The 25,408-nt window shown below is 49.6% G+C and overlaps 1 protein-coding gene across 3 annotated transcripts in view; it reads right to left on the reverse strand.

Annotated features, from left to right (window-relative positions):
• THAP4 (THAP domain containing 4) overlaps positions 1–25,408 on the reverse strand; it is a 40,118-nt gene that overhangs the window by 13,012 nt on the left and 1,698 nt on the right. For 2 of the 3 annotated variants that reach the window (XM_059393936.1, XM_059393937.1), the window contains exons 2-5: positions 23,772–24,943; positions 4,041–4,200; positions 2,853–2,962; positions 1,918–2,021 (exon numbers count right to left, since the gene is read on the reverse strand). In XM_059393936.1, coding sequence (XP_059249919.1) covers positions 1,918–2,021; positions 2,853–2,962; positions 4,041–4,200; positions 23,772–24,943 — 1,546 coding nt within the window. Of the gene's footprint in view, positions 1–1,917; positions 2,022–2,852; positions 2,963–4,040; positions 4,201–11,303; positions 11,414–23,771; positions 24,944–25,408 lie in introns of those variants that run through there. The other variant, XM_059393938.1, reaches the window with a different exon arrangement.

Here is a 25,408-nt window from a genome sequence, read left to right on the forward strand (position 1 = left end):
AACTTCGACCCTGCAAGTGCCAGGAGGTCAGAGGGTGGTGAAGCAGGGAGGAGAGCACGGGCAGCCCACCGCACATCGGGCCCAGATACTTCCCTGCGGACATTTAGGAGGACCAGGCGATGTGGATGGGGCTCCCTCCTTGTCAGGGAACAGAAATAGCTGAAAAGCTCCCAGCTCACTCTATGAATAACCTGATACCAAAATCAGGACAAGGAGGAGTTATCTTCCAAAAGCAAACATGCCTCAACACTTAGAAGTTATTAATACAATTTACTGCATCAATAGCTTCAAGTGGAAAAAACACAGAATCCTCCCCAAAGAGGCTGCAAAAGCCTTTGATGAAACTCAAAACCCATTTCTGAATAGAATTCTTACCACAGTAGAAACAGGACATGCTTACCCGACAAGGGCTGCCTGCCAGCAGGCAGCCTCAGGCCAGTGTCTTGAGGGGTGAGTGCTCCGCCCAGGCTGTGCCCGAGAACCAGGTACCAGATGTGACACTCAGCAGAGGTGCACGGAAGCCAGAGCACCCCCTCTCTGTTGACACAATCAGAAGATGGAAGGGAAGCCACGTGCCACTGATGCGGCCACGAAGACTAGAAAGCACTACAATGTTACCCCCAGCACGAAATGTCCGAGACCTGCATAATTAAATTATAAAGAAATAAACCTGATACCTACTGAAGGACCCCAAAGTAGGCCACCACCTGCCATCCACTGACTGGGACTCCCCCATCCTCAAAGTGATTCATGTGTTTATGTGATCCTGGTGTAAATGGTGTGGACCCAACAAACTTGCAGGACAGGCCGTCTAGAAGAGGGATTGCTGAAGAATTAACCAAGAAAATGGAGAGTAAAGAATATCAGAAAGTTTCCCCAGATAGAAAGATAGGACCTAGAGCTACGGTAACCTAAGTTATTACATGACTTTAAAATTACTGTTGGTGAAGAAGTAGATGAAAGAACAGACCCTCCTCCCCTATTAACGGGGATGGGCTTAAGACAGGTATGACTTTTCAGATCTGGGGGCTGCTGGTCACCCATCTGTACGTGGCATCATGTAAAAACCCATCCGGGAAGGACTAGGGTCTAAGAGTAAAAGGGAAAGATACAAGAGTGCAGGAAAACAGAAGACCAATTTTATCATGTGAGCAGAAATACCTTCTAGGGCCAGAACCCAAATCCAGACCCCATAAAGGAAAAAGACCACCAGAGAGAACAACAGAAAAGCTTGCAATCTGTGAGGGGAACACATCATAAACCAAACTCACATAAGCCACCCAATGGGGAAACATTTGCCCTGTAAACAGCCACAGTATGAAGAAAGCTCCCATAAACCAGTAAGAAGACGACAGCCCATAAAAACACAGGCAATGATTTCGAACATCAATTGCATGGAGTCAGAAACAGATGGCCCCCAAGCATAGGAAATGCTCCTTTGTACCCATAAGTTCGGTTTCCAACACAAATGAACTACCATCTTTTATGGGTCACATTTAAAAGATCAGTGAGTCTGGAAATGCAGGTTGGAATGCTCCCGCAGCGCTGGTGGGAACAGTTGTCAAGAAAAGCAATTCAAAATGTACCTGTCCTCCGATCCAGCAATTCAACTGGGAGAAATCTCCCCAACAGATAAGGACTCAACTGGCAAAATGCACAGCCCCAAACGTAAAAGGATGTTTGTGACAGAAAAACCACAGCCAACCTGAGAACCCCTAAGGGTCCACCTGCCAGGGACCCAAGGATCCTACCACGGCACGCCCCGACCTCGGCATGTGGGGAGTGACACGTGACAGTGCAGACAGGCCCCCGAGATCCAGTGGAAAGGTGGACTCCAGGCCAAGGGGTGATCTGAGACCCTGCTGAAGACGAGAAGTGTGTGGCAGAAGGAGGGAAGGGCTGCAGAGGCAGACTCACCTGCTCCACGTGGGGCTCCTTGGCGAAGGAGATCCTGGCAATGGAGTGGGACGTGATGCACAGCTCCTGCCCATTCACCTCGCCCTCTTCCACCTCCACAATGCCTGCAGGGGCCATCAGAGCTCAGAAGCCATCACGCTTGCTATGCCCACTGTTCCTACCACCCGCTCCTGAAACCAGGGCTTCAGCAGTTCTGAATGTGGAAGCCGGAGACTTCCAGGCATCAAGGGGGAAAAACTCGCAAGTCCTCTTATAGCCAGAGAAGAGGATCTACGGAGGGTCACCCTGTTGGGGGAATGGGGAGGTGCCCTGATGCCAGCCCTGCCCCATCACAGAGCCCAGGGAGCCTCCTCCATCTCCAGCTGCTGGCTGCCCCCTGACTTCTAGCTCGCCAGTGCCCTGAGCAGGCCTACTCCAGGGTGGGCTGGTCTGGACTGTTCAGCCTCTAGGAAGTGAGACACACTAGAGCCAGGGAGCAAGGTAAAGGTCAAGTCGCTATGTTTTTACATACTTTCTAATTAATGAACCTGGTGAACTATCTCTTAGGGTGGGCTCCCACTGGGGACAGAATGGATTTGCAGACACAGAACTTCTGGCTGCACGGTGAGCCTCCTGGTTCTTGTTCACACCTGCGTGCGGAGGCTGAAAGAGGCCGTCGTGAGCCAGTGCCAGAGCAGCTCAGGAGCAAAGGGAAGCAGCCCTTCTCACCAGCACCTCCTGACAGCACTGTGGAGCCTATCCAAAGGCCGACACTTCCCACCCTGACAGGCACTTGAATGGCCTCCACAGGCGTGTCCACGAGCACGGACACCCCCAAAGGCCACTCTGAGAGCCAGAGGCAGATGCTGCCTCCCCCACTGGCTGCCCCTCTGCAAGGCAGGCGCAGGGCATAGGCAGGGGAGGCCGGGGACGGCCACCGAGGGAGGGAGGGGTACCTGTGTTCTGGGCGCTGACGAAGGCCACCTTGTTGGTGTCGGGCTTGAGGCGGATGAAGCCACACTCCCTGTGCATTGGTTTGCGCGTGTCCGGGTGGAAGGCATTGAACCTGTGGGCAGCAGGTGAGGTGAAGCCCCGGGTATCAGATGTCCCCAGAAAGAGAGCCAGACTTTGTGGACACAGTTCTCGCACTTTATAAAGCCCCCCCACCCACCAAATATAAAATAATGCAGTTTGCTGGGGTGCCTGGGTGGCTCAGTAAGTTAAGTGATCGACTCTTGATCTCCACTCAGGTCTTGATCTCAGGGTTGGGAGTTTAAGCCCCACGATGGATGGAGAGAGGACTTAAATAAATAAGACTTAAAAAAAAAAAAAAAGGAGTTTCTTGTTCATGTGGAAAACACAGAGATGCATAAAAGACACAGCCCAAGAGAGATGAGTGGGCCCCAGCCGCCAGGCGCCCCAGGACCTTTCACCAGACGAGGAGCAGCTCTCCCACATGCGCCTCCCTCTCTTGTTCATGTCTGCTGTCCCTCCGTGCTGTCCCAGTCACCACCATGACTGACCCTGACCCTGGGATGGGACCTTGGGACCTATAAGGTAAGTGGCCCGTACCCACAGGGCCCCCTCAAGGTTCTTGGTCCCAAGCACCCCACATGCCCAGTAAAATCCCAGCCTTATACTGGGCTTTGCCTCTTGTGAGCAATTCACAGGTAAGTAGCAGAACAGGAGCTGAGTCAGGATGCGGCTGGAGGGCCGCCAAGGAATTTCACTTTGCTGTGTAGTAAGGCTCTGAGAACAACAACACTAATGGCCTCTCTGGGACCTCCAATTGCTTGGGACGATGGCGGGGCAGAGGGGGGCAGTTTAAAAGAAAGCCATGCCCTTTTATTTTCAGTAACATGGGGGTGACTGGTTTCCATTGGGGTTAAGTAAGCATGGAATGAGGAATTTAACTGAGCACAGGCACCTACTTTCATGTTTGCATGAACAAGCCTGAGATTTTGTGGTCATCTTCAAAAACACGAGACACCCAGAAAGTACCATTTTCACCCCCCACGTGATCAGATTGAGGGCAGGAACAGGGAGGCCTTTCTGAAATACAACGAGGTTCCTTTGGCACCGTCCCGCCTAACACCTCTTATCAGCCCGGAGCTGCTCTTGCGGGCGATCGGGCCTGTACTTACGAGAAGTTCAGCACAGGCTGGCCCACGTGGGAGATGTACACCTCCTCCAGGTACTGGAAAGGCTGCAGCGTTGGGAAGGTCCCGGCTCCCGGCGGGTCTGACAGCCAGGTACCCAGCATCCAGGACAGCGGCTCCACCACAGGGTTCATCGTGGGAGGCTCTGAGGACAGAAGGAAGAGGCAGTCAGCGGGCTGTAAGAGTGCCCTACTGAGCTCTGTGTGCAAGCGTGCCCTTGCAACCACGGCAAATCCTGCGTGACCATGAATATGCCGCCAGCCACCTGTTAGGAGGGGGAGAAAAAAGGCAAACAATTTGCAAAGGTCATCTTGCCAACCTCCGACTCTTCGCAGGAAAGACAAGTGGGTCTGGGGGTGGAGCAGTGTCAAATCAAGCCAAAGGACGATGGGACCTGAGGCTGGCAACACGGCTACTGGTGAGAAAGGAGGTTTGCACCTCCAGCTTCTGAGCCCCAGGGGGCAACATGGGCCGCCAGGACAGGGAGGGTGGCCAAAAACCCGCTCCCTTCCCATCTAGCTAGCGCCTCTGGTCCTGCCTCTGATCGCCTGTGAACAGCTGGGAAGTGAGGACAGCAACAGCTGAGATCTGTGCCATCAAACTCTTGTAATTAGACAAGACAAAGTTAAGTTGGTTACAATCTCTGGTGGAGATAAGCACTAAAAGCTTCAGAAGCAAAGGTCTGGGCTGTAGGACTCCGCAGAGCCGCAGAGAGGTACGGCCCCCCTCCAGCCCCCCAGGGCACCTGTGTCCTGCTGAGCAAAGAGAGCAGTGCATCAGGAAATAAGGATGCTGAAATGGAACGTTCCTGAGGTGATAAGCAGAAAGGGACAAGCGGCTGTTGGGCGTTTTGAGTCCTAAACTGGGAGGGCCGAGGACAGCTCCCTTAGATGTGTGTGGAGGTCACAGCAGGAGGGGTCCCATGAACTTAGGGGTCCCTGGAGAGTTCAGAGCGGGAGGTGCAGGGAGCAGGAGGGTAGCCTGGGCTCCACGTCACCGCTGGAAGCCATGGAAAGTGCCAGATTTGGGGTCTGGTTTGCAGGCAGAGCGTGGGCTAACAGGTAGGATGTGGGGCAAGACAGCAAATGGTTCACCGCCAAGACAACAGAGAAGGCTAGAGGAGGTATGCTGGTGGTTTGGGCTGGAGGTCCTAATGGCCACCCCCTCGGCTCTGACAGCTCACGTCCCATGGTTTGCAGAACAAACAGAAATAGTTGTTTTTCCACCAGCCGTGGCCTTTGCGTTGCTCTCTGATGGGTATACTTGTTGTGCTTGGGGTTGCATGGAGGAAAAGCCTGCCTGTGAGCTTGCCACTGGACTGGCCCGCCTGGCTATCCTACCATCTGGGTCCTCGTCAGTGGACGGTAGGCAGGGCGGTGTGCTTCCCTTCCGTGCTCTCCTTCCTGGGCAGGGCTGCTGAGTGGTACCCTTCCTCCGGGGCCAGCCTGCTGCCTGGAGAGCCTGTGATGGGGCTGCAGTGGCCTCCAGCTCTAGGAAAGAGCCCTCTGTGCCCCTTCTCCTGGGTCCGAGCTGCGGGTCTCCGCGCTCCTGGTTCCTGCTCAGTGTCCACTCCCACCACCCTGCCCCATGGCTCCCATGGTGGCTCGTCAGGGGTGACCCCTTCAAAGGAAGGCAGTGGTGGGAAGGAGCCTAGCCCTGTCCTAGATGGTGCACCCCGTCCCCAGCTGGCCTCTTCCCACCACAGGTCCACAAGCAGCCCCTCCTCTGGGACATGGCCCCACTGGAAAGACCCTGAGGGCAGGAGCCCTGTCCTCCTTGAATCCGCTCTTCTGGACGACCCAGGGAGGGAGAGCTCCTCCACCATCGGGTGCACGGGAGACACACACAGAGGATGAGACAGAGACAGAGAAAGCCCCAGACAGACAGACAGAGCTGGGTCTTGCTCTTATCTTCCCTCAAAGTCTCTCTGGGTCACTCTGTGGGAACACAACTGGGGAAGTGAGCATTATCATCTCTACCAGAAAATAGCAAAAAACTATTAACAGACCATTAAAAACCTCCCTCCTGAGCCTGAACTTTCCAGGAAGACAGGTCGCAGCCCCCCGAATGTGTGTGAGGGCTGTGGTGGGTGGAGGTGGCCTGGGTAGGGGCCCTGGGACCCTGTCTGTGTGGACACGACAGGGAGTCATGTGTCCCTCGCCGAGGGGTGCTCAGCGGCTCCGTCACACTGTGCAGAGCATGGGATTTGGCCTGACAGAGGAACCGGGGCCTGGAACCCAGCACTGGGGGAGCGGTGAGCAAGCCAAGGGACACTATGCCACCTGCCACTGCCAGGGCCCCAGGGAGGCCATGAGCACGTGTCTAGCATGGAGTGAAGCAGCCACCCCTGGGGAGAAAGGGCCCTGAGGAGAGAGGAACTAGGGAAGGCGGGCGCCCATGTGGGGCAGTTGGTAGGGCGTCCGACCCCTGATCTCCACTCGTCATCTCAGGGTTCCAGGGTTGGGGTGTGTTGGGCTCTGCGCTCGCAGATCATCTGCTTCTCTCCCTTAGCCTCTGTCCTTCCCCCAACTCATGTTTGTGCACCCTTTCTAAAATCAGTAAGTCTTAAAATAAATAGATGTAGCAATATTGATTTAAAAATGAAAGAACTACAGAAATAAGCGGCCAGAAAGCCCGAGCTGCAGAAGTCAGGAGAGAGCGCCCAGAGCTCCAGCACGTGGAGGCTGGAAGGGGCCTGCGAGACGGCGTGGGACTCCGGGCAGAACCATACCACAGAGAGGACGGGGGAAAATACAAAGTGATGTGAGAAGGTCAAAAGGCCCTCGTGCCGGGGAGCATGCGCAATGTGCGGCCTGTGCTGGGACAGCAGCTACTCTGCCGAGTGTCTGAGCTCAGAGCCTGGACTGGCACTAGGCCTGCTGCAGGGCGTCCCGTTACCAGAGGACACACACCCACACAAGGACTGCTGCTCACAGCTGCAGGATGTGGACGATCGGCCGTAAGAAGGAATGAGGCACTGATGCGAACTACCATGTGGAGGAGCTGAGGGAAAGGAGCCACACACTCAGGCCACACGCTGTGGACTCCGGGCACCAGAGACATGAGAGCAGCACATCCACAGAGGCCGATGGCAGAGCATGGCTCCCCGCACAGTAGCGTCCTGCAGAAGCTTCCAGAGCCATACTCATAAGACACAGAGGGTTTTAGAGTCGCCACTACTTCGTCTGACAAACGCGCTATGACCTCACGGCCACACGCTGACATCGGATCTCACTGGTCCACCGAGACGTGGTTTAGGGGTAAGATACTCGCTGGATTTCAAAAACTCAAGGCAAGAAAGAAGGACTTCAGACATCTTACTAACTTTTAGGAATTGAAAATTACACGTTGAAAATATTTCAGACAATACTGGGTTAAATAAAATATACTAATATTTTTAAAGTTTTTATGTAGGGGCGCCTGGGTGGCTCAGTAGGTTAAGCCGCTGCCTTCAGCTCAGGTCATGATCTCAGGGTCCTGGGATTCAGCCCCACATCGGGCTCTCTGCTTAGCAGGGAGCCTGCTTCCTCCTCTCTCTCTGCCTGCCTCTCTGCCTGCTTGTGATCTCTCTCTGTCAAATAAATAAATAAAATCTTAAAAAAAAAAATAAAGTTTTTATGTATTTATTTTTCAGTAACCCTACACCCAACCATGGGACTTGAACTCATGATCCCAAGATCAAGAGTCAGATGGTCCTCCAACTGAGCCAGGCAGATGCCCCAAGTTACACAGAATATATTATAAAAGTTATCTTCACCTGTTTTGCTTTACCTTTTTATTTTTAAAAGCAAGCTCTAGGTCCAACAGGAGGCTTGACCTCACGACTCTGAAATCAAGAGCTGCACGCTCCTCTGACTGAGCCAGCCAGGGTCGCCTCTACATTTTCAGTGTTGCTATTGCACAATTCTCAACTGGGTATGAGCTGGATGGCACCACAGTGGACAGTCTTAACACTAACACTCAGGGAACTCTGCTCCTGTGAATTCTGAGGACATTGCAGCTGGACAGCCTTATCCATGGGGAAGTGTCGGCAAAGTGATTCCCAGCAAGTTCTGAATGTGGTCCACAGGAGAACAAGGAGTGGTCACAGGTGGTGAATGGACCGACCATGCAGGCACTGAAGCTGCTGGAAGCAGGGAAGACAGCGAGGAGGCTGTAGGGCAGGCCCACGGTTTGCCACTGAGCAGCAATGTCATTGAGGCGGGCAAACCAAGGCACAGATCAAGTGGGAAGTTTTTATTCTAAAAGCAAAACACCACAGGCACAATATAAAACATAAGGCAGAACGAAGACCAAACACACCAGAAGTCACACATGAAAAGAAAAACCTTTTCAGACTGGATCACAAAGCAAGACCCTCAATTCTCACTGTGAGGCAGAAAGAAGAGTGATTTGGAAAGGCATTCCAGAGCCAGGCAAAGGTGGGCAGTAGGAGAGTAAACATCACAATCTCACTGGGAGGGATAATGAACTTCAGGCCAAAATGCATTAAACCAGACAACAGCTTTGTCAGGATGAATACCCCACCGTCAGTGAGCCCAGCGTGCCAGATGCCGCAGCAGCACTCACAGTCCAGGACCCACAGGACACACACAGATGCTCACAGAAAGCAGCGAAAGGGAGTCCAGCCTGCTCCGTGTCCAGGTGACCTCCACACCTCCAACAATGAGAAAGCTACATCTGGTCAGGGACACAGAACACAACACCTGAAAACTAGGGAGTACACCTTCTTTTCAAGTTCTTCAGGAATATTCATGAAAATGGGCCTTAGAAATGGTCAGAGAAAATCTGTAAGTTTCCAGAAACAGAAACAGAGTTCCTACTATGTTGTCTAATTAGAATGCAGTAAGGCTAGAAATTAAAACACTATCTGATTTCCCTCAACAATGTTTATGCCACAAAAGAGAAGCCAGACACAAACATGCATGTATTCTGATTCCATCTGTGTGAAATTCTAGAAAAGGATGAGGAGCGCCAGCAGCAATGGGAGGGGGATCGGGGTTCAGGGAGGCAGAAGAGAACCCTGGGGATTCTGGATGGGGGTGCGGTCCCACAGGTGTCTGCACCCATCTGAAGTCACGAGGGGAACACCTAAGGGCTGTTTCACTTACTTAAATTGTACCGCAATGAAAACACTCGAGGCAAAACCAACATAAAACAAAACAAAACAAAACAAAACAAAACAAAGCCCGAAATGCCTGGACCTGTTTACTACGTTACTGCAACACAGGGCCAAGGGTGGTCAGGTGACAGCAGCCTCTGGTCCATGCCAGCCACCTGCTGCCCACAGGGGGAGGGCCTTCTGTTGCAAATCTTCTGCTATTTTAAGAAAATCCAGAAATATTGATTTGGGGGTTAAATATTCCAATGTCTAAAGGTGTAACTGAATTAGAGCAGCAACAACAGGTTGCAGTGTGAGGCGTGAGGCATGGGTTAGCCGGTCAGCGGGGAGCGAGAGCACAGCAGTCCCACACCAGGGCCTGGATGTGCGGACACCCTCCCGACACCCCTCTAAGGGCCCAGGCCCTGAAGGCGATCCTTGGTGGACCCCGGGCCCTTCTGCCTTGGCCCTAATTCACTAGTAAGCGAGAGAGAAGACAGGAAAAGGTGTTCCAGGGAGGGTCCTGTGAAGGGACAGGGAACAGGGGACCACCACCTGGCTAACAAATGCAGACAAACAGAGCCTGGCCTGCAGCCTCTACCTCCTCAGCCTCTACCTCCGGGGCACTGGTACAGGGTCTCGGGACAGGAGAGCTGCCCACAGCGCTCCGCTAGCCTGGGTCAGGCCTGTTTGACTCTGCTGGGTGATGACATCCCCCGGACACATCTGAGTGCAGATGCTGTGCTGTGGGGGGTCAGACAGGGGACACAAGGACAGCAGGGGAGGAACTGGGTGAGGTGGAATAGGGGGACGGCCTGCCTGGGGTGGGAACAGAGGCTGGAAGCCCTGAGAACAGTTGCCAGAACCAGAACACAGGAAGAGGGGCTCAGGAGGTGATGTGGGTCAGGGAATGGGATGAGGAGAGAGTAGGGGGACAGGTGGGTTTCAGATGGAGTCAAGTCCAGCCATGGCTGGAGGAGGATAGGAGAGGGCAGAGGCCATCCCAGGACTGGTCAGAACCCCCGGAGGGGTGAGCTCCACATGGCCATGGCACCTGAACACGGAGTGGGAGGGTGTTCCCAGAAGAGCAGGAGGGAGAGATGGTTGAGGGCCTAACTTCTGCCTCTAACCAGGTCTGTCAAAACTAATCCCATCGCCTCCACAATGGTGGGAAGGTGTGCATCGGTCACGTGGCACCTGCATAGGTGCGGCTGGCCAAGCCTCATGGGAGCACGACTCAGTGTCACACTGAGTCTGTCTCTCTGAGCCCACAGAGCCCCTGCGTGGTGGCCATACGACCAAAGGAATGCAGTAGTCACTAAGTGGCAGAATAAAAAATCCTCAAGTGACTCTCTGAAGTCAGAAGCACATTCTGAGCAGAAAAAGGAAGCACCTGCTTGGGGCTGCAGGTGCATGCTATTAAATCCACATCAGGACACACTCCCCTGGCAGCCTGGCTTTCCCCACCGGCACACACGCCCAGCATCCAACACCATTAAACCACGACGTGGCATCTGACTCTGCATCCAAGCTCTGATGGCTCCAAGGATCATGTCAAAGTGAGCTCTCCTGGCTGTGTGTCATTTGCTCTAACTGTAAGGAAGGTCACCTGAATAAGGGGCGGTGGTAAACCCGCATGCCTTCCCCAGTGGCTCCCACACCCGCCAGCAATGGGCTGAGCCAGGTTGCTCTTCGGGGTTGGCTCCGCCCCCCCACCCCCCTGCAGGCCCTGCACCTGCACCACCGCCCACTGAGCTGCCTGCCACCATCTTTCCTGTGTTCAGTGAAGCCTTGCAGGGGAGAACCGACAAGTAATTCTGAGACCCACATGTCCGCTTCCAAGAGCCTACAGTGTATCTCAAAATTCATCTAACTAAATCCTTAGGACTTGTGTATTTTTCTCCACGTAAATCATACTTCACTAGAAAAATAAAAGTAAAACAAATAAAAAACATAAAAAATAAGGGATTTAAGCCTATTTGCCACTTTTAACCTCTTCAAGTAAACCGGACACTTTTATATGCATTTTTTTCTTACTGCTTTTTGCTTTTATTAACATCTCAACCAAAATGCAAAAACAAGAATTTAAATTTTCCAAGAAAATTAAATTTTCACTTTTTGGCCTAAGACAGCGAAAGCAGGCTTACCCATCAGTGATGGTGAGTTTTCTGAACTCCAGACACGGTCAAGGTTCTTCAAGGTTGTTTTCTGCCAATTGACGGAAAACGTCTGCACCTGGCTGTTAGCAGCTTGGCAGGAAGTGAATGCCAAACTGAAGATGGCATTCTGGGAACTGTAGTTCCACCTTAGGACATGGCTCCTCAGAAACCCATGGGAGACCAGAGACCTGGAGGGAACTGAGCCTGGGATGTGGGAGGAGATCAAGTCAGATCAGACCATGGTGGGACAGGCAGGGAGTGAGGAGCAGGTCTTCCGCTCTCTGCTGCTTCCCCTGGGGAACACAAAGGAAGCTGATCTGTGTCATGGGGAAGCAGGCAGAACCAGGCACGTAGCAAAAGCTGTTTCTGGAACAGTCCCTCTGGAAACTCCTGACGTGTCCCCTCTGTCTGTCTCCCAGGGGGCTGGTGGCCCACTTATCTTGGCTTTAAGAGCGAATGCTTGGAGACCTCTCCGTCTCCTGGCAAAGGTGCCAGCAGGCAGGTCCAGGACCCCAACGACAGGAAGGGAGCAAACACATTCACTGGGACAGACTGCTTCCGGGCACCTCCCACTGTCACATCGCTGTGTTAGTGACAACAGTTTCCGACACAACACAGAGAGAGCCCAGGCCAAGCAGACACTGTCCTTGCATGGGTGACCTGTTTATTTCCCACTTGCCTGGCACACCGGGGGAAGCTGTTCTGAAATGAGAGCAAGACCTTCACTTTATTTTCCATGAAATGGGAGGAGTGTGTGCACACAGAGAAAAAAAGAAATGACTGGAAGTAGACCATGTTTCTATAAAACACAAAAGACAGAAAAGGAGACCCAATAATTTTAATTTGCAAAAATTATGGCTGATTACCTACTTAACTCAAAGGTCTCCACTGAAAAACTATTAGAAAGTGATTTTGATAGAATGATTAGTTATTAAAATTGGCAGCTTTCCTACACATTAATAATAACCAGATTTATAACAGGGGCAGGGGCTTCAAGGTTTAACTCTGAACTGTAAAGAGCTTAGAAGCCATAACTCCTGTCCTTACAAAAGGAAAAACAAAGAACAAACTGAAAATCAGTGACTTTGCTTGGACCCATTAGAGAAATGAGTCCCAGGTCTCCCAGAACTTGGAGGACGTGCTCCCCGGGAGCGGATGCAAGCTGATAGAGACCACAGATGGCAACCGGGCAGGAGGCTGGAGCTGAGCACAGGTGGACAAGCATGACAGATACTTTCCTGGAGGCCCCCCGCTTCCAGGGGTCTGACTTCCAGGAACCTAACCAGTTCTCACTATGAGAAGGCAAGAAAAAGGGGCACTGGGTGGCTCAGTCGTTAACCATTTGCCTTTGGCTCGGGTCATGATCCCAGGGTCCTGGGATTGAGCCCTGCATTGGTCTCCCTGCTCAGTGGGAACCCTCCTTCTCCCTCTGCCCACTCCCCCTGCCTGTGTTCCCTCTCTCGCTGTCTCTGTCAATAAATAAATAAAATCTTAAAAAAAGAAAAAAAAACCAAGAAGAAAATCCCTTGTCTCTGCAGTGGGAGGGGAAGGAAGAGTTCTGAACTAAAGTCAGAGCATTCTCCAAGAGGAAAGGAGGTTCCGCATGGAAGATGATCTTACCTGACCTTTATTTACTTCAACTGGGGGCAGGACTTTCCCCACTAGCCCCTCCAGCCTTCCCTTCTCACTCCCCGAAGACTTGTGAAGGTCACAGCCCAGAAACACAGGCCACACAAGGATGAACCTCAACGCTGATACTGCAGAGCGTCCCCTTCCCCCACACCACTCCTCAGGGCTCCCGCAGATAAAAGAAGATCAGAGCAGAAAAAGCTCCAGGTGTGCTTGCTGGGAAGGAGTCCTGAGACAAGCAGTAAAGGCTTAAGAGAAATCTGAAGCCACCTCGATTGCATTAGAGGTTAGACACGACCCAACTGCCAGGCAGGCCAACCTGATACCGCAAGCAAAAGGCCTGTTTAGCTCAGCTTCTATTACCTGTTACACCACGTCCACCTTTCAAAAAAACTACAAGCCATGCTAAAAGGCAAGGAAAAAAACGCAACCCGAACAAACAACATCAGAACCTTGACACAGATGAGGCAGTGGTTCTAAAATCCTCAGACCTGGAACTTAAACTGATTCATCTAAGGGTTCTAATGGAAAAAGCACACAACACACATGAACAGAGGGGCTCGGTAGGAGGAGAGGAGGCCAAGGAAGAAGCCAAAGGAAAGGCTGCACACCCAGAGCTGCAGCAACAGAAGTGAAGCCTGGGGTGCATGAGGTCAAAGACAGAGCCGGTGAACCTGAGGATATTCAGCAGAAACTCCCCCACTGAGATGCCAGAAGCAGCACACACAGAATACGGGAGGACTGGGGGACAATTACAAAAGGGATATGTATAGGGAATGGACACAACAGAAATAAAGTAGATGTGTGAAGTAACAGCAAGAAGTTTTCAGAATTAATGTCAGACAGCCAACCACAGATTCAGGAAGCCCAGACAACACCAAGCACAGTAAATACCAAAAAACCTACACCTACCAAAAAAAAAAAAAAAAAAAAAAAAAGCTAAATAGGCCTTTCCCTTGAGGTATCAGGTTGGCCTGTTTGGCAGTTGGGTCATGTCTAACCTTTCATATTCAAACTGTCCAAAACCAAAGATGGAGAGTCTTGAAAGAAGCCAGAGGAAACAATTCTCACCCATAGAACAAAATGGGTAAGAATCACAGTGGGTGGGTCATGTAAGCAAACAGGAGTAGAATTCTATATCCAGTGAGACAGCCCTTCAAACACATAAGCTAACTGAGTGGAATTAAAAAGGAACTTTAAATTAGAAACAAGGGGCGCCTGGGTGGCTCAGTGGGTTAAGCCTCTGCCTTCGGCTCAGGTCATGGTCCCAGGGTCCTGGGATCGAGCCCCGCTTCGGGCTCTCTGCTCAGGAGGGAATCCGCTTCTCTCTCTCTCTGCCTGCCTCTCTGTCAAATAAATAAATAATTTAACAAATTTTTAAAAAATATTTTAAGAACAAAAATTAAAAAGAGAGAAGAAAATAAACTGCCCTTCAAAAGTAAAGAACTGAAGACTTTTTAAAACAAAAAGAGGGAATTACATGCCCTGTAAGAATTATTAGAGGTTTTTCAGGGAGGAGGACGTAGGACAGAAACCTGAATCTGCAGACAGGAGAGAGTGAAAGTGAAATAAAATTCTTCCTCTTTCTTCTTCTTTTTAAAAAGGATTTATTTATTTATTTGGGAGGGGAGAGCAGGGGCGGGAGCAGGGGAACAGAGTCTGAAGCAGACTTTGCCCCAAGTGGAACCCAAGGCAGGCCTCGATCCCAGGACCCTGAAACCACGACCTGAGCTGAAACTGAGTCACGACACCCAACCAGCTGCACTTGGCAGGTGCCCCCCTCTTACTCTTAACTGACCCAGCAGATAAATGTTTGTTCAGATTAATAATAGTGTGATTACAGCACATGGACAAAGCAAATGAATGACATCAATTTTAGGAGGGATGAGAGGGAGAAACTGGCGTGGACCTGGAGAAGCTGCAAATGACTCCACGATACCCATAAACAAAGTTCCCGCAAGAAGTAAAGCCTACCTGCTAAGGAAGGGGGACATTAACGCGCAACGCTCAGTCAAAACCAGAGAAAGCAGAGAAGGAGGGCAGAGACACAGAAGAAGCCAACAGGAAGTTGTTATGGACAGGATAGGTACTAGTCCAAGCTGAAGCAGGAACCACTTTAATGTGAGTGGTCCAAGTACACCAGTGAAAAGATGGGAGACTGTCAGAGTAGACTGAAGAAAAAGACCAACTATATACCATCTAGAAGAAACACACTTCAAATATAAAGACATAGATCAAAAGCACAGAGACAGAGAAATATCTGTCCTATTAGCACAAATCAAGAGAGAGCTAGACGAGCTATATTAACTTCAGACAAAGCAAACATTGAGACAAGAAAGATTATCAGTAGTAACAAGGATGGTAATGTAATTAATAACCAAGGTGTTAATGCTCCAAGAAGACGAGGGTCCGTGATGCCTGCATACGAGAGACAAAGACTGACAGAACTGTAACAAGAACAGACAAATCCACTGTAGGGCTGGAAACTTCAACACTCCTCTGTCAGGAACTGGCAGATCCAGCAGCAGAAAATCAGGAAGGACTTGAACTCAACCGTATCATCCATCACTGGTCTATGAGCTGTTGTGATAGGTAACCTCTGTGTCCGTTTGAACGGGCTAAGAGAGGCACTCAGAGCTGGTAAAACATTACTCCTGGGTGCATCTGTGAGGGAGTTTCCGGAAGCATGTGAATTGGTGAATGGATTAGAGAAAAGGCCCTCCCCTATGCGGGTGGGCACCGAAGGCTAGAATAGAACAAAAGGGCAGAGGAAGGGTGAATTTGCTCTCTGGTTGAGCCGGGGTTCTTCTCAGTCCTAGGACATCAGCGCTCCCATCTTCAGACTCAGTCAGACTCAGATGGGGACTTATACCCCATCCACTCCCCCCGACAATGCTCAGGCCTTTCAAGAGGGACTAAATTATGCCTCCAGCTTTTCTGGCAGCCCCCATCCTGCCATTCATAATCATGGGGGCCAGTTCCTATAGTAAATCTCCTATCCTCTATGTGTGTGTATATAGAGAGACACAGATACCTACATAAACATATCTATCTATCTACATCTACATCCTCCATCCTACTGGTTCTGTTTGTCTGGAGAATCCTAACTACTTCATCCAACATCCAACAGTAGACACATGTTCTTCTCAAGCTCACATGGAACATTCCCCACAACCATAAAACATATCTTCACAAATTTAACAGATTAGAAACCAAGCAAATTCTATCTGGGACCACAAAAGAATTAAATTGGAAGAAAGTAACAGCAAGGTAAAAAATCCCCAAACATTTGTAGATTAAATGAGATACTTCTAAATAATAGGTGGGTTGAGAAATAAAAAATTATTTGAACTAAACAGAATTAAAAATATACCTTATCAAATTTTGTAGGGTGTAGTAAAAGCAATGTTTAGAGGAAAATTTACAGCGCTGAATGAGTATATTAGAAAAAATATCTAAAATCAACAATCTAAGTTTCCACCTTAGGAAAGTGGGAAGAGAAGAGCAATTAAGTTGAAAGCAAGCAGAAAAAAAAAAATTAGAATAGGAACCAATAAAACTGAAAACGAAGACAAACAATAAAGTGAACATCAAAGATTTTTTTAAAAGATCAGTAACATTGATAAACGTCAAGTCCTGTTAACTAAGAACAGAGAAACAGGACAGAAAATACACAATACTATAAATAAAAAAGGGCCATCACTACAAATCTTGTGGACATTAGAGGGTCAGTCAGAGGGGAATACGAACAACTCTATGCCCACATATTTGATAACTTAGGTGAAATGGACCAATTCCTTGAAAGATATATACTACCAAAACTCACATAGAACTAATAATCTGAATTGGCCTATATCCCTCAAAGAAATTAAATAAACAATCTTCCAAAACAAAAAGCACCAGGTCTAGATGGGTTTATCAATGAACTATACCAAAGAATTAAGGAAGAAGTTCTACAATTCTCTACAATCTCTTGTAGAAGGTAGAAGCAGAGGGAATATTTCCTAACTCATTCTATGAGATGCACAGTATTGTAACACCAAAACCAGACAAAGACATTATAGGAAAGGAAACTACAAATATCTCTTATGAACACAGATGCAAAAATCCTTAACAAGCATTCAGCAAATTGAGTCCAAAAATGTAAGAAAGTGAATTATACACCATGACTGCGGGGTTTATTCCAGGTGTGCGAAGCTGGTTCAGCACTCTATAACCCATTAATGTAACTCTTCACACCAAAAGGCTAGAAGGTAAACCACATAATGACATCAGTAGATGCAGACAGACTGTTCGACAAAATCCAGTACCCATTCTTGATAAAAACTCTTGATAAACTAGGAATAAAAGGGAACTTCCTAATAAAGAGTATCATCAATAAAGCCTTACAGCTAACATCATACTCAATGGTGAGAAACTCAAAAGCTCTCCTGCTAAGATCAGCACCACTCATAGTCCACAATGTGCTGAAAAAATCCTACTTGATATAATAAAAAAGGAAATAAAAGGTTACAGGTTGGAACAGAAAAAATAAAACCATCTTTGTATCCAGATGACATGACTATCAACGTAGAAGAAAAAGCTCCTGGAATTAATGAGCAATGGCAGCAAGGCTGCAGAATACAAGGTTAACATATAGTTGTTCTCTCACACACCTGCAAGAAACAACTGGAATATGAAACTCTGATGAAAATAAAAGATCAAAATAAATGGATGTGTAGTCCACGTTGATGCACCAAAGGCTCAACACTGTTAAGATGTCAGTTCTTCCCTCGTTGGTTTATAGAGTCAACACAATCCCAACTTCAAAATCCCAGCAGGCCATTTCCTGGAAATCAACCAGCTGATTCCCAAGTTTATATGGAGAGCCAGAAGACCCAGGACAGCCAACACAACACTCATGAAAAAGAATAAAGTTGGAAAACTCACAATCCCGTATATTTCAAGACTTACCAAAAGCTACAAGCTATACTAACCAAGACAGCATGATCCTGACGAAACAGGAGCCACAGAGATCAGCACAATGGAGAGCCAGAAGGAGAGCCACACTAATTCATGCACCTGATTTTTGACCAGGGAGCGAAGGCAACTTGATGGAGAAAAAATTAGTCTTCTCAACAAATAGTGCTGGAACAACTAGACACCGACATTAATATAAATAAGTGGAAACACATTCTAGGTTTATAGAAACTTGACATTGTTCAAGGGTTGCTACTAAGCAAAGTAATGTATGGATTCGATGCAATCTCTATCAAAATCCCAATAACGTTGCTTGTAGAAATAGAAAAATCCATTGTAAGATTCACAAGGAACCTAAAGGGCCCCAGAACAGCTAAAACGTTCCCGAAGAAGAACAAAACTAGAACACTCCTACTTCCGGATTTCACAGCTCACTATAAAAGCTACGGTAGTAAAAAGTGTGGTGTCAGCATAAAGACAGACATACGAAACAATGGAACAGAATACAGAGAACTAGAAATAAACCCTTGAATATGTATGGTCAACTGATTTTTGACAACGGAGCCATGACCATTCAACAGAGAAAGGACAACGTTTTCAACACATGGTGCTGGGATAACTGGGGATCCTATATAACACCATGTATAAACATTTACTCAAAACAGATCAAGAACTTCACTAAGACCTAGAACAATAAAGCTCTTACAAGAAAACAGCACAAAAACTTCACAGCTACAGACTTGGCAATGATTCCTCAGGCACCACACTAAGGGCACAGGGAATACAAGAAAAAAACAGACAAACTCGACTTCATGAAAATTTAAAAAATTTGTACATCAAAAGGTACTACCCACAGAATAAAAGGGTACCCCAGAGAACGGGAGAGATATTTACAAACCCTATTTCTGATCAGAGATTGATGTTTGCCGCAGAGAGAGAAGTCCTAAAACTCAGCAACGGGTACAGGAAGAACCCAACTCATAAATGGACAATTGAGACTTTTCTCCAACGACACACAAATGGCCAACAATGCATGAGAAGATGTTCACCATCACCAATAATTAGGGACACGCTCACCAGAACTGCAGTGAGACAGTGTGTCACACCCGCAAGAATGGCTGGGATCAAGCGGACAGAAAACAGCTAGTGTCAGTGAGGACGCAGATGGAGCCTGTGCTCTGCTGGGGGAACGTTAAGATGGTGCAGTCGGCATGGAAAATAGCACGGGGTTCTCAAAGGAATTAAACAGAATCACCACAGGATCCGGCAAGTCCACTTCTGGGTACTTACTCAGAACCACAGACAGTAAGGTCTGGAAGAGGTCTGCTCACAGCAGCACTGCTCATGATGGCGAAGATGCGGAGGCAGCCCACATCTGGCGCAAGATGAGTGGATGAGCATGATGTGGTCTGTTCACTTGAAGGAATACGCAGATTGAGCCTTAAAAAGGAAGCAGATTCTACAACACGCCACAATGTAAGGACATTATGCTAAGCGCAATAAGCCAGTGACAAAAGGACAAATACAAGGATGGTTCCTCTTACACGAGCCACTCAGAGTCGCCACTCAGAGTCGTCAGGATCAAGCAAAGGAAGCAGAATGGTGACGCCGAGGGCTGCAGGGAAGGGAGAGGACAGTCACCGCTTTACAGGTATCAAGTTTCAGACTGACCGCAGTTACAGGATGGACAGTGGCGACAGCTGCACAACCATCTATATGTACTTAATACCTCAGAGCTTGACACTGAAAAATGGTAATTTATGATGGTAAATTCTTTATGTTCTGTATATTCTAACTCAAAGTAAAAAAAAAAAAAAGGGTAAAACAAAGAGCCATCGAGGCACAAAAAGACAGGAAACTTAAATATACACACATTGCTCAAGTGGAAGCAGACAATCTGAAAAAGCTGTCTGTCCACCCCACAGGGTCCATACAGGCCACGTATTCCACCTATAGGACATTCTGGAAAAGGCAAAACAACAGAAACACTAGAAAGACCAGTGGTGCCAGGGCTTAGAAGGGAGCACAGGGATTTTTAGGGTGACGGTAGATCCGTGAGGGTACTGAAGTTCCCCTTGTCTCACAGTCCAAGCACAAGACAGTGCACTTTGACCTGCACGAAGGACTTCAGTCACAGCCACGTATCAGGGTTGGGTCCCAACGTGCAGGAAGTGAACCTCTGGGCTACCAGGTGGGCCAGCACAGGTGGTCAGGCAGCTTGGACAGAAACCGAGGCAGGAGGGGTGGACACCTCCCTGCAACACCCTGTGAGAAGAAGGCCAGTCAGCACCAGCTTTCTGGAGGGCAAACCTCTCTACCTAGAACCTGCAGGCCCCAGCCAAGCTGCCCTGTTGCACAGAATCTGTCCAAAGACAAAGGATCAGCTACAAATAAAGGGCTGAATAAACATGTGGACGGCTCCTTTAACAAAAAATCCCAAAAAGTTTCCTTCACTGACCACAAATTCATGATAGCACTGGGCACCACTAAGACAGAAGACACTTTGGGTCAGGAGTCCAGACAGCCCCCAGAGGCCATGCCCAGGAAGCAGCTCACCCTCCTCACCCCTCACACTGCCACTCCCCAACACCTCTTGCATCTTGTACCCCCACCCCCAGCGACCAGCCCCACCCTCCAGGGAGCATTGGGGCAGAGGTGCAGGTACACCCAGTCCACCAACCCCCTCCCCAGGCAACTTTGGGGGCCCCAGCACACTCCTTTTGGCTCTCAGGACTCCACCTCTCCATCCTACCCACCAAGCACAGCTGCTTGCTCGTCTCCACCTCGCAGATAAAACTTGCCCCTGGAGGCATGTTCCTCTTGTTCCCCTTCGGTTACTGTACAGGGTCCAATCCTTCCTGGCTAAACCTCTTCACCAAAGTGCCTCACCCCTGCCCCGCCTTCACCAGCCCTGGACCGGGCAGGATTCCCACTGCTCCAACTAGAAAGTGATCACCAGTGACCCCATGTGGTTGAGGCCAGCCCTCTTTTCTCCTTCTGATCAGGGCTGGATCCAACCCCGCTGAGCAGCCCTCATCTCCTCTCCAGGCTGCCATGACCCCACATTCCCTCTTTCACTCTCTCCTCCTAAGCCCTCTCCCGCCACCCCTCCACAAATATGTCCTGCTCCTAAGCTGGCCCTGTCTCCGGCTATAGCTTCTCCAGAAAACCTCATTCTGTCCCATGGCTTTAAATGCCCAACCTCATCCTGACACCGCAAACACAACGAAACTTTAAAAGGACAGGTGCGGGCCTGGGGCATCTGCAACTAAGGAGCATCTCAAACTCAATCCTCTCAAAGTTTTACTGTGCTAGGAGTTCCAAAAATACCATTAGATACTCCCCGAGAAGAAGAAACATTTGGATACAATAAATGGTGATGAGCTAAGTAACAATCAGATGGGTCCTTATGTCTCATTCCAGCTGATATGGGGAAGCTGGAACTGGGGAACCAAGATCACACACAGTCCCAGCCAGCAGAGTGCAGGGGAGGAGGTGGGGGAAGGGAGCACAGCAGCTGGTCAGGGTCAGCTCCAATGGTTACAGAGATGAGCCTCAGTGATCCTTAGTAAAACCTGACAAGACACCCACTAGAAGAGCAGAAAAAGAGACGAGAAAAACCTAACAAATTAAAAAAGTAAAACCATAGGCACAGATTCCAAATAATCAATAATCCCAGGTAAATGGATTCAAAGGCTCTATAAAAAACACAGACCCGCAGACCAAGTTAAAATACAGCTAACAAATAAAGGGCCATAAAGGAGTTCGGAAAATAAGGACATAAAGAAGTCACACTTCAATGGGGACAAAAAAGGGGTGCTCCATGCTAATAATAGTCAGGAACACCTGGGCATCTATTGCAGGGCAGGGAGCTGGCCAGCAGACTCCATGCTCTCTGGCAGGGACCAAGGGACTCAGGAAGTCACAGCACAGATCTGTGGATGTGCAAGCTGGACCCAGGCTCAGAGGCACAGAAAACAACATGACCAACTACTGGGGCTGATACATTTCTACTCAAACCACAATGAACAGTCACAAAAACAATCTGAGTCTCAACCAGCACAAAATCCCAAGAGTGAGCCCCCAAAGCAGCTACCTTTATGTGACCAAATCACTGGGCCTTAAAGCAATAAAGTTTACAAGTAATCACAAAAAAGGGGAGGGGGCCACAGGTGAAACAGGTGAGGGGATTAGAACACACTTATCTTGATGAGCTCGGAGTCTAGTCTCCGGTTGTTGAATCACTCTATTGTACACCTGAAACTAATACAACACTGCATGCTAATTATGCTGAAACTTAAAAAAGAATACGATTTTAAATAGAATATTTGAATCTGTCGGGAAAAAAAAAACCCTACAAAAATTAGCTCCCCTTCCACAACCCATCCATCCACTTGAAAAACTTCCAAGCCCTTCTAAATCACTGTTAAAAAAGGGAGTAAGGACTGAACCGAATATTCAGAAACAAAAAGCAATGAGAGCAGCATGAGACAAATCCTCGTGGGGACCAGTGGGATGGAAGCAGCGAAACACCTTGGATGGCAGGTATCAGGAAACACAAGCTGCACACACAGAAGCTAAACGCGTCCCTCCAGGGGCCAGAACAAGAGAGTTAAACCAGCAAGTAGAAAGAAGCGAGGATTAATGAAGTGGAAACAGCAATGCGGCCTTGCTCGATGGAGCGAAGGGTTAGCTGTTTGGAAAGTCCTGTGACCGCGTCAGACCTGGGGAAGTCTGACCAAGAAGAACAGAGGAAGGTACCAAAGTAGTATCTGCTATGAGAAACTATAAAAACAGCTTTAAAATGCTAGCAGACCAGTACCTCAGGGGTCCTCCACTGCAGGGGTCCTTCCCCCACCGTGCATTACGGAAAAGCACAGGATGGGTCTCTTTTTTCACTTTTGTTTTTGGTTGTGTTAAGGGTGGTTGCCCAGGGGTCCAGGAGGTCCTGAACATCCTGTCACACTGACAGCCTCCCACCCCCACCCCCGGAGTGTTCATTATGTCGGGGAAGACAAATAGTGATCCAGATGAAGCGAACATCCTTCACGGACACACAGCAGGTAAAAGATACTATACTCAGAATGCAAAGAATATCTTAAAACCAATTTTTACAAGCACTAAGTAGTAAGAAGAAGAGCTGAAACAGAGCCAATAAACACACAATGGGTTGGTTAGATATGTACCCAACCCATCAGTATCAGTACAATGACATGTATGAAAAGCACAGAAAATAAGTCACATAGGAAACTTTAAAAAAGACCAAAAGGTGGGAGGTGAGAAATGGCGACTCTCACCACTTCTTCGCCCATATATTCCTGTAGTACTTTAAGTTCTAGAATGAATATATTCTACTATAAGAGACACTTAAAATTTTAAGGAAATTATTAATGTTCAAAATGATGTAACTTCATGTATATTCACTAAAATACAAATAGAAAGAAACTCCCCGTGATTTTCAGACCCTCCTACCACTCTTCCGACAGCTGGCTCTGTCTACATTCTGCAATGGGACACTGACGGGGCTAGCGCTGGGGTGAGCGTGAGGCATGGAGTGGAAGCGGCCTTGCGGTCCCCATGGGACACGGCGCAGCGAGGGGCTCTCACAGCGCAGCAAGGGGCTCGCCCGGCGGCCACGGAATGCCTCCCCTCTCACGGGCTGAACCCTCACGGCTCCAGATGCCCCTCAAGTGCCCCGGAGCGAAGGAAGCTTGCAACGGGGGCTCCCCCTCTACCAAATACAGTGACCAGCGGAGCCTCCTCCAGAGGCAGCCGGGCGCTTGTAACACGCAGGAGTGCTCGGGAACCATGGGCCATGCAGCCCGCAACCCATCCCCACGTGTGGGTGTGCGAGGCTCTGGTACTAACCGCGGCTGAAGGGCAGCAGGCTGCTCAGGTAGGGGAAGCTCACTCTCCGCAGCTCGTCCAGCTTCTCCTGCAGCTTGCGCACCTGGCTGTCGGAGCGGCTAACCCTCTGGCGCAAGCTCTTCAGCTCGCCGTTCTTCTTCTCCACCTGCTCCCGCAGGCAGCACACCTGGCTCTTGTTCTGTCGGGAGGAGAAGCAGTAGGAGTGCAGCGAGTCGATGAGCTTGCAGGCGCCTGATGCTGACAGGATGACCTCGTTGATGGACATGGGGCTGGCGTCACTGTGCTCGCTCTGGACAGCCTCCGCTGCTGGCTTCGGGGTGACGTCTGTCGGGGGGGCAGAGGGGCCCTGGGAGGGCTTCTGAGGCGTCGCGGTGAGTGATGAGCTCGGGGGGCTCTGGGCCAAGCCCTTGTCGGGCCCCAAGCTGCTCCCGCTGCAGCCAGGCTCCACGTCTCTCTTCAGCCTCTTTCGGTCAACAGGCTCTCGGGGCACAGACGCCCTCTCTCGAGTGTGCTTGGAGGAGAAACTGTAAGAATGCAGTGAGCCAATAAACTTGCAGGCCCCAGACCCTGGCGGGGTAAAGTCATCCACGGAAATGCCGCTCTTATCCACCAGACCGCCATCAGAGGCGGTGGCGGTGCTCTCACCACTGGCCTCCACCGCAGACGTGTCTGCCTCTCCCTGACTGCCCGCCGCCGCCGCCGCCGCGCTGGCCAGACCATCGCCTGGAGCTCCTTCCGGGGCCTGCCGCGTGTGCTCCTGACTGGCGGCATCCTGGGAGGCCCTGGGGGCAGTCTCACCCTGCAGTGCAACTTGCTTTGCCTTTCGGGACCCTGGCTTGGCCATTGGGTTTTCCCCTAAGGACGATGATGAACCTGTAGCTCCTTTCCCGTCTGACCCGCTCGCGTGTCCCCTCAGGCCCCCTGAGGACTTTCTGGTGACCTTTCTCCTCGTGCGGCCATGACCTCCGGTGCCCCTCTTCTTCTCGGGCAGGTGGAAAATGGAGGGCACCGCCGTGGGCTTGAGCAGGCGATGCTGATCCTCCAGCCTTTTGGAGAAGCTGTCTTTGGTGAAGTGTTCACTACAGAGGAAAGAATACTTAGTGGGGGTCCAGTTATCCCTCTGAACAGCTTTTAACCACTGGATCAAACGTTTTGAGTCCTTTAGGGGGAACCTGTAGGCAAAATGACAACAGAATTAGAAAAAAATATTTGCACGTCTCCTCCCAAATTTATCAACTATAAAGGCAAAACAAGTGTTTCTGTAAATACCCGATCCTGTATTGACTTCAGTCATTTAAAATGTTAGTAAAAATTTAAGGAACACCTACTTGGAAGTAAGCATGAGACAGAAAGATGACAGGCTCACTGCCCACCCTTAAGGCACTTAAAACTGGTAGGGCAGATAGAGGATGAAGGTAACCCCTCTCAGGCTTTGGTCAATGCCCGGTACAAGAGGTCACAAAGGACAGCACCCAACAACAGGAAAGCCTTCAGGAAGCCCTGGAAATAGCTGCTAGAAACACACAGCTGAACAACCCTCCTGGTGTGCCTCTGATGCAGGCTGGGTGCTAAGGCAGGGGTGGTTGGTTCCCCTGCTCAGAAGCCAGGCCTGGCCCTGGGCCGCAGAGGGGGAGCAA

This window comes from Mustela nigripes, chromosome 3, assembly GCF_022355385.1.
Source record: "Mustela nigripes isolate SB6536 chromosome 3, MUSNIG.SB6536, whole genome shotgun sequence".
NCBI classification, from domain to species: Eukaryota; Metazoa; Chordata; class Mammalia; order Carnivora; family Mustelidae; genus Mustela; species Mustela nigripes.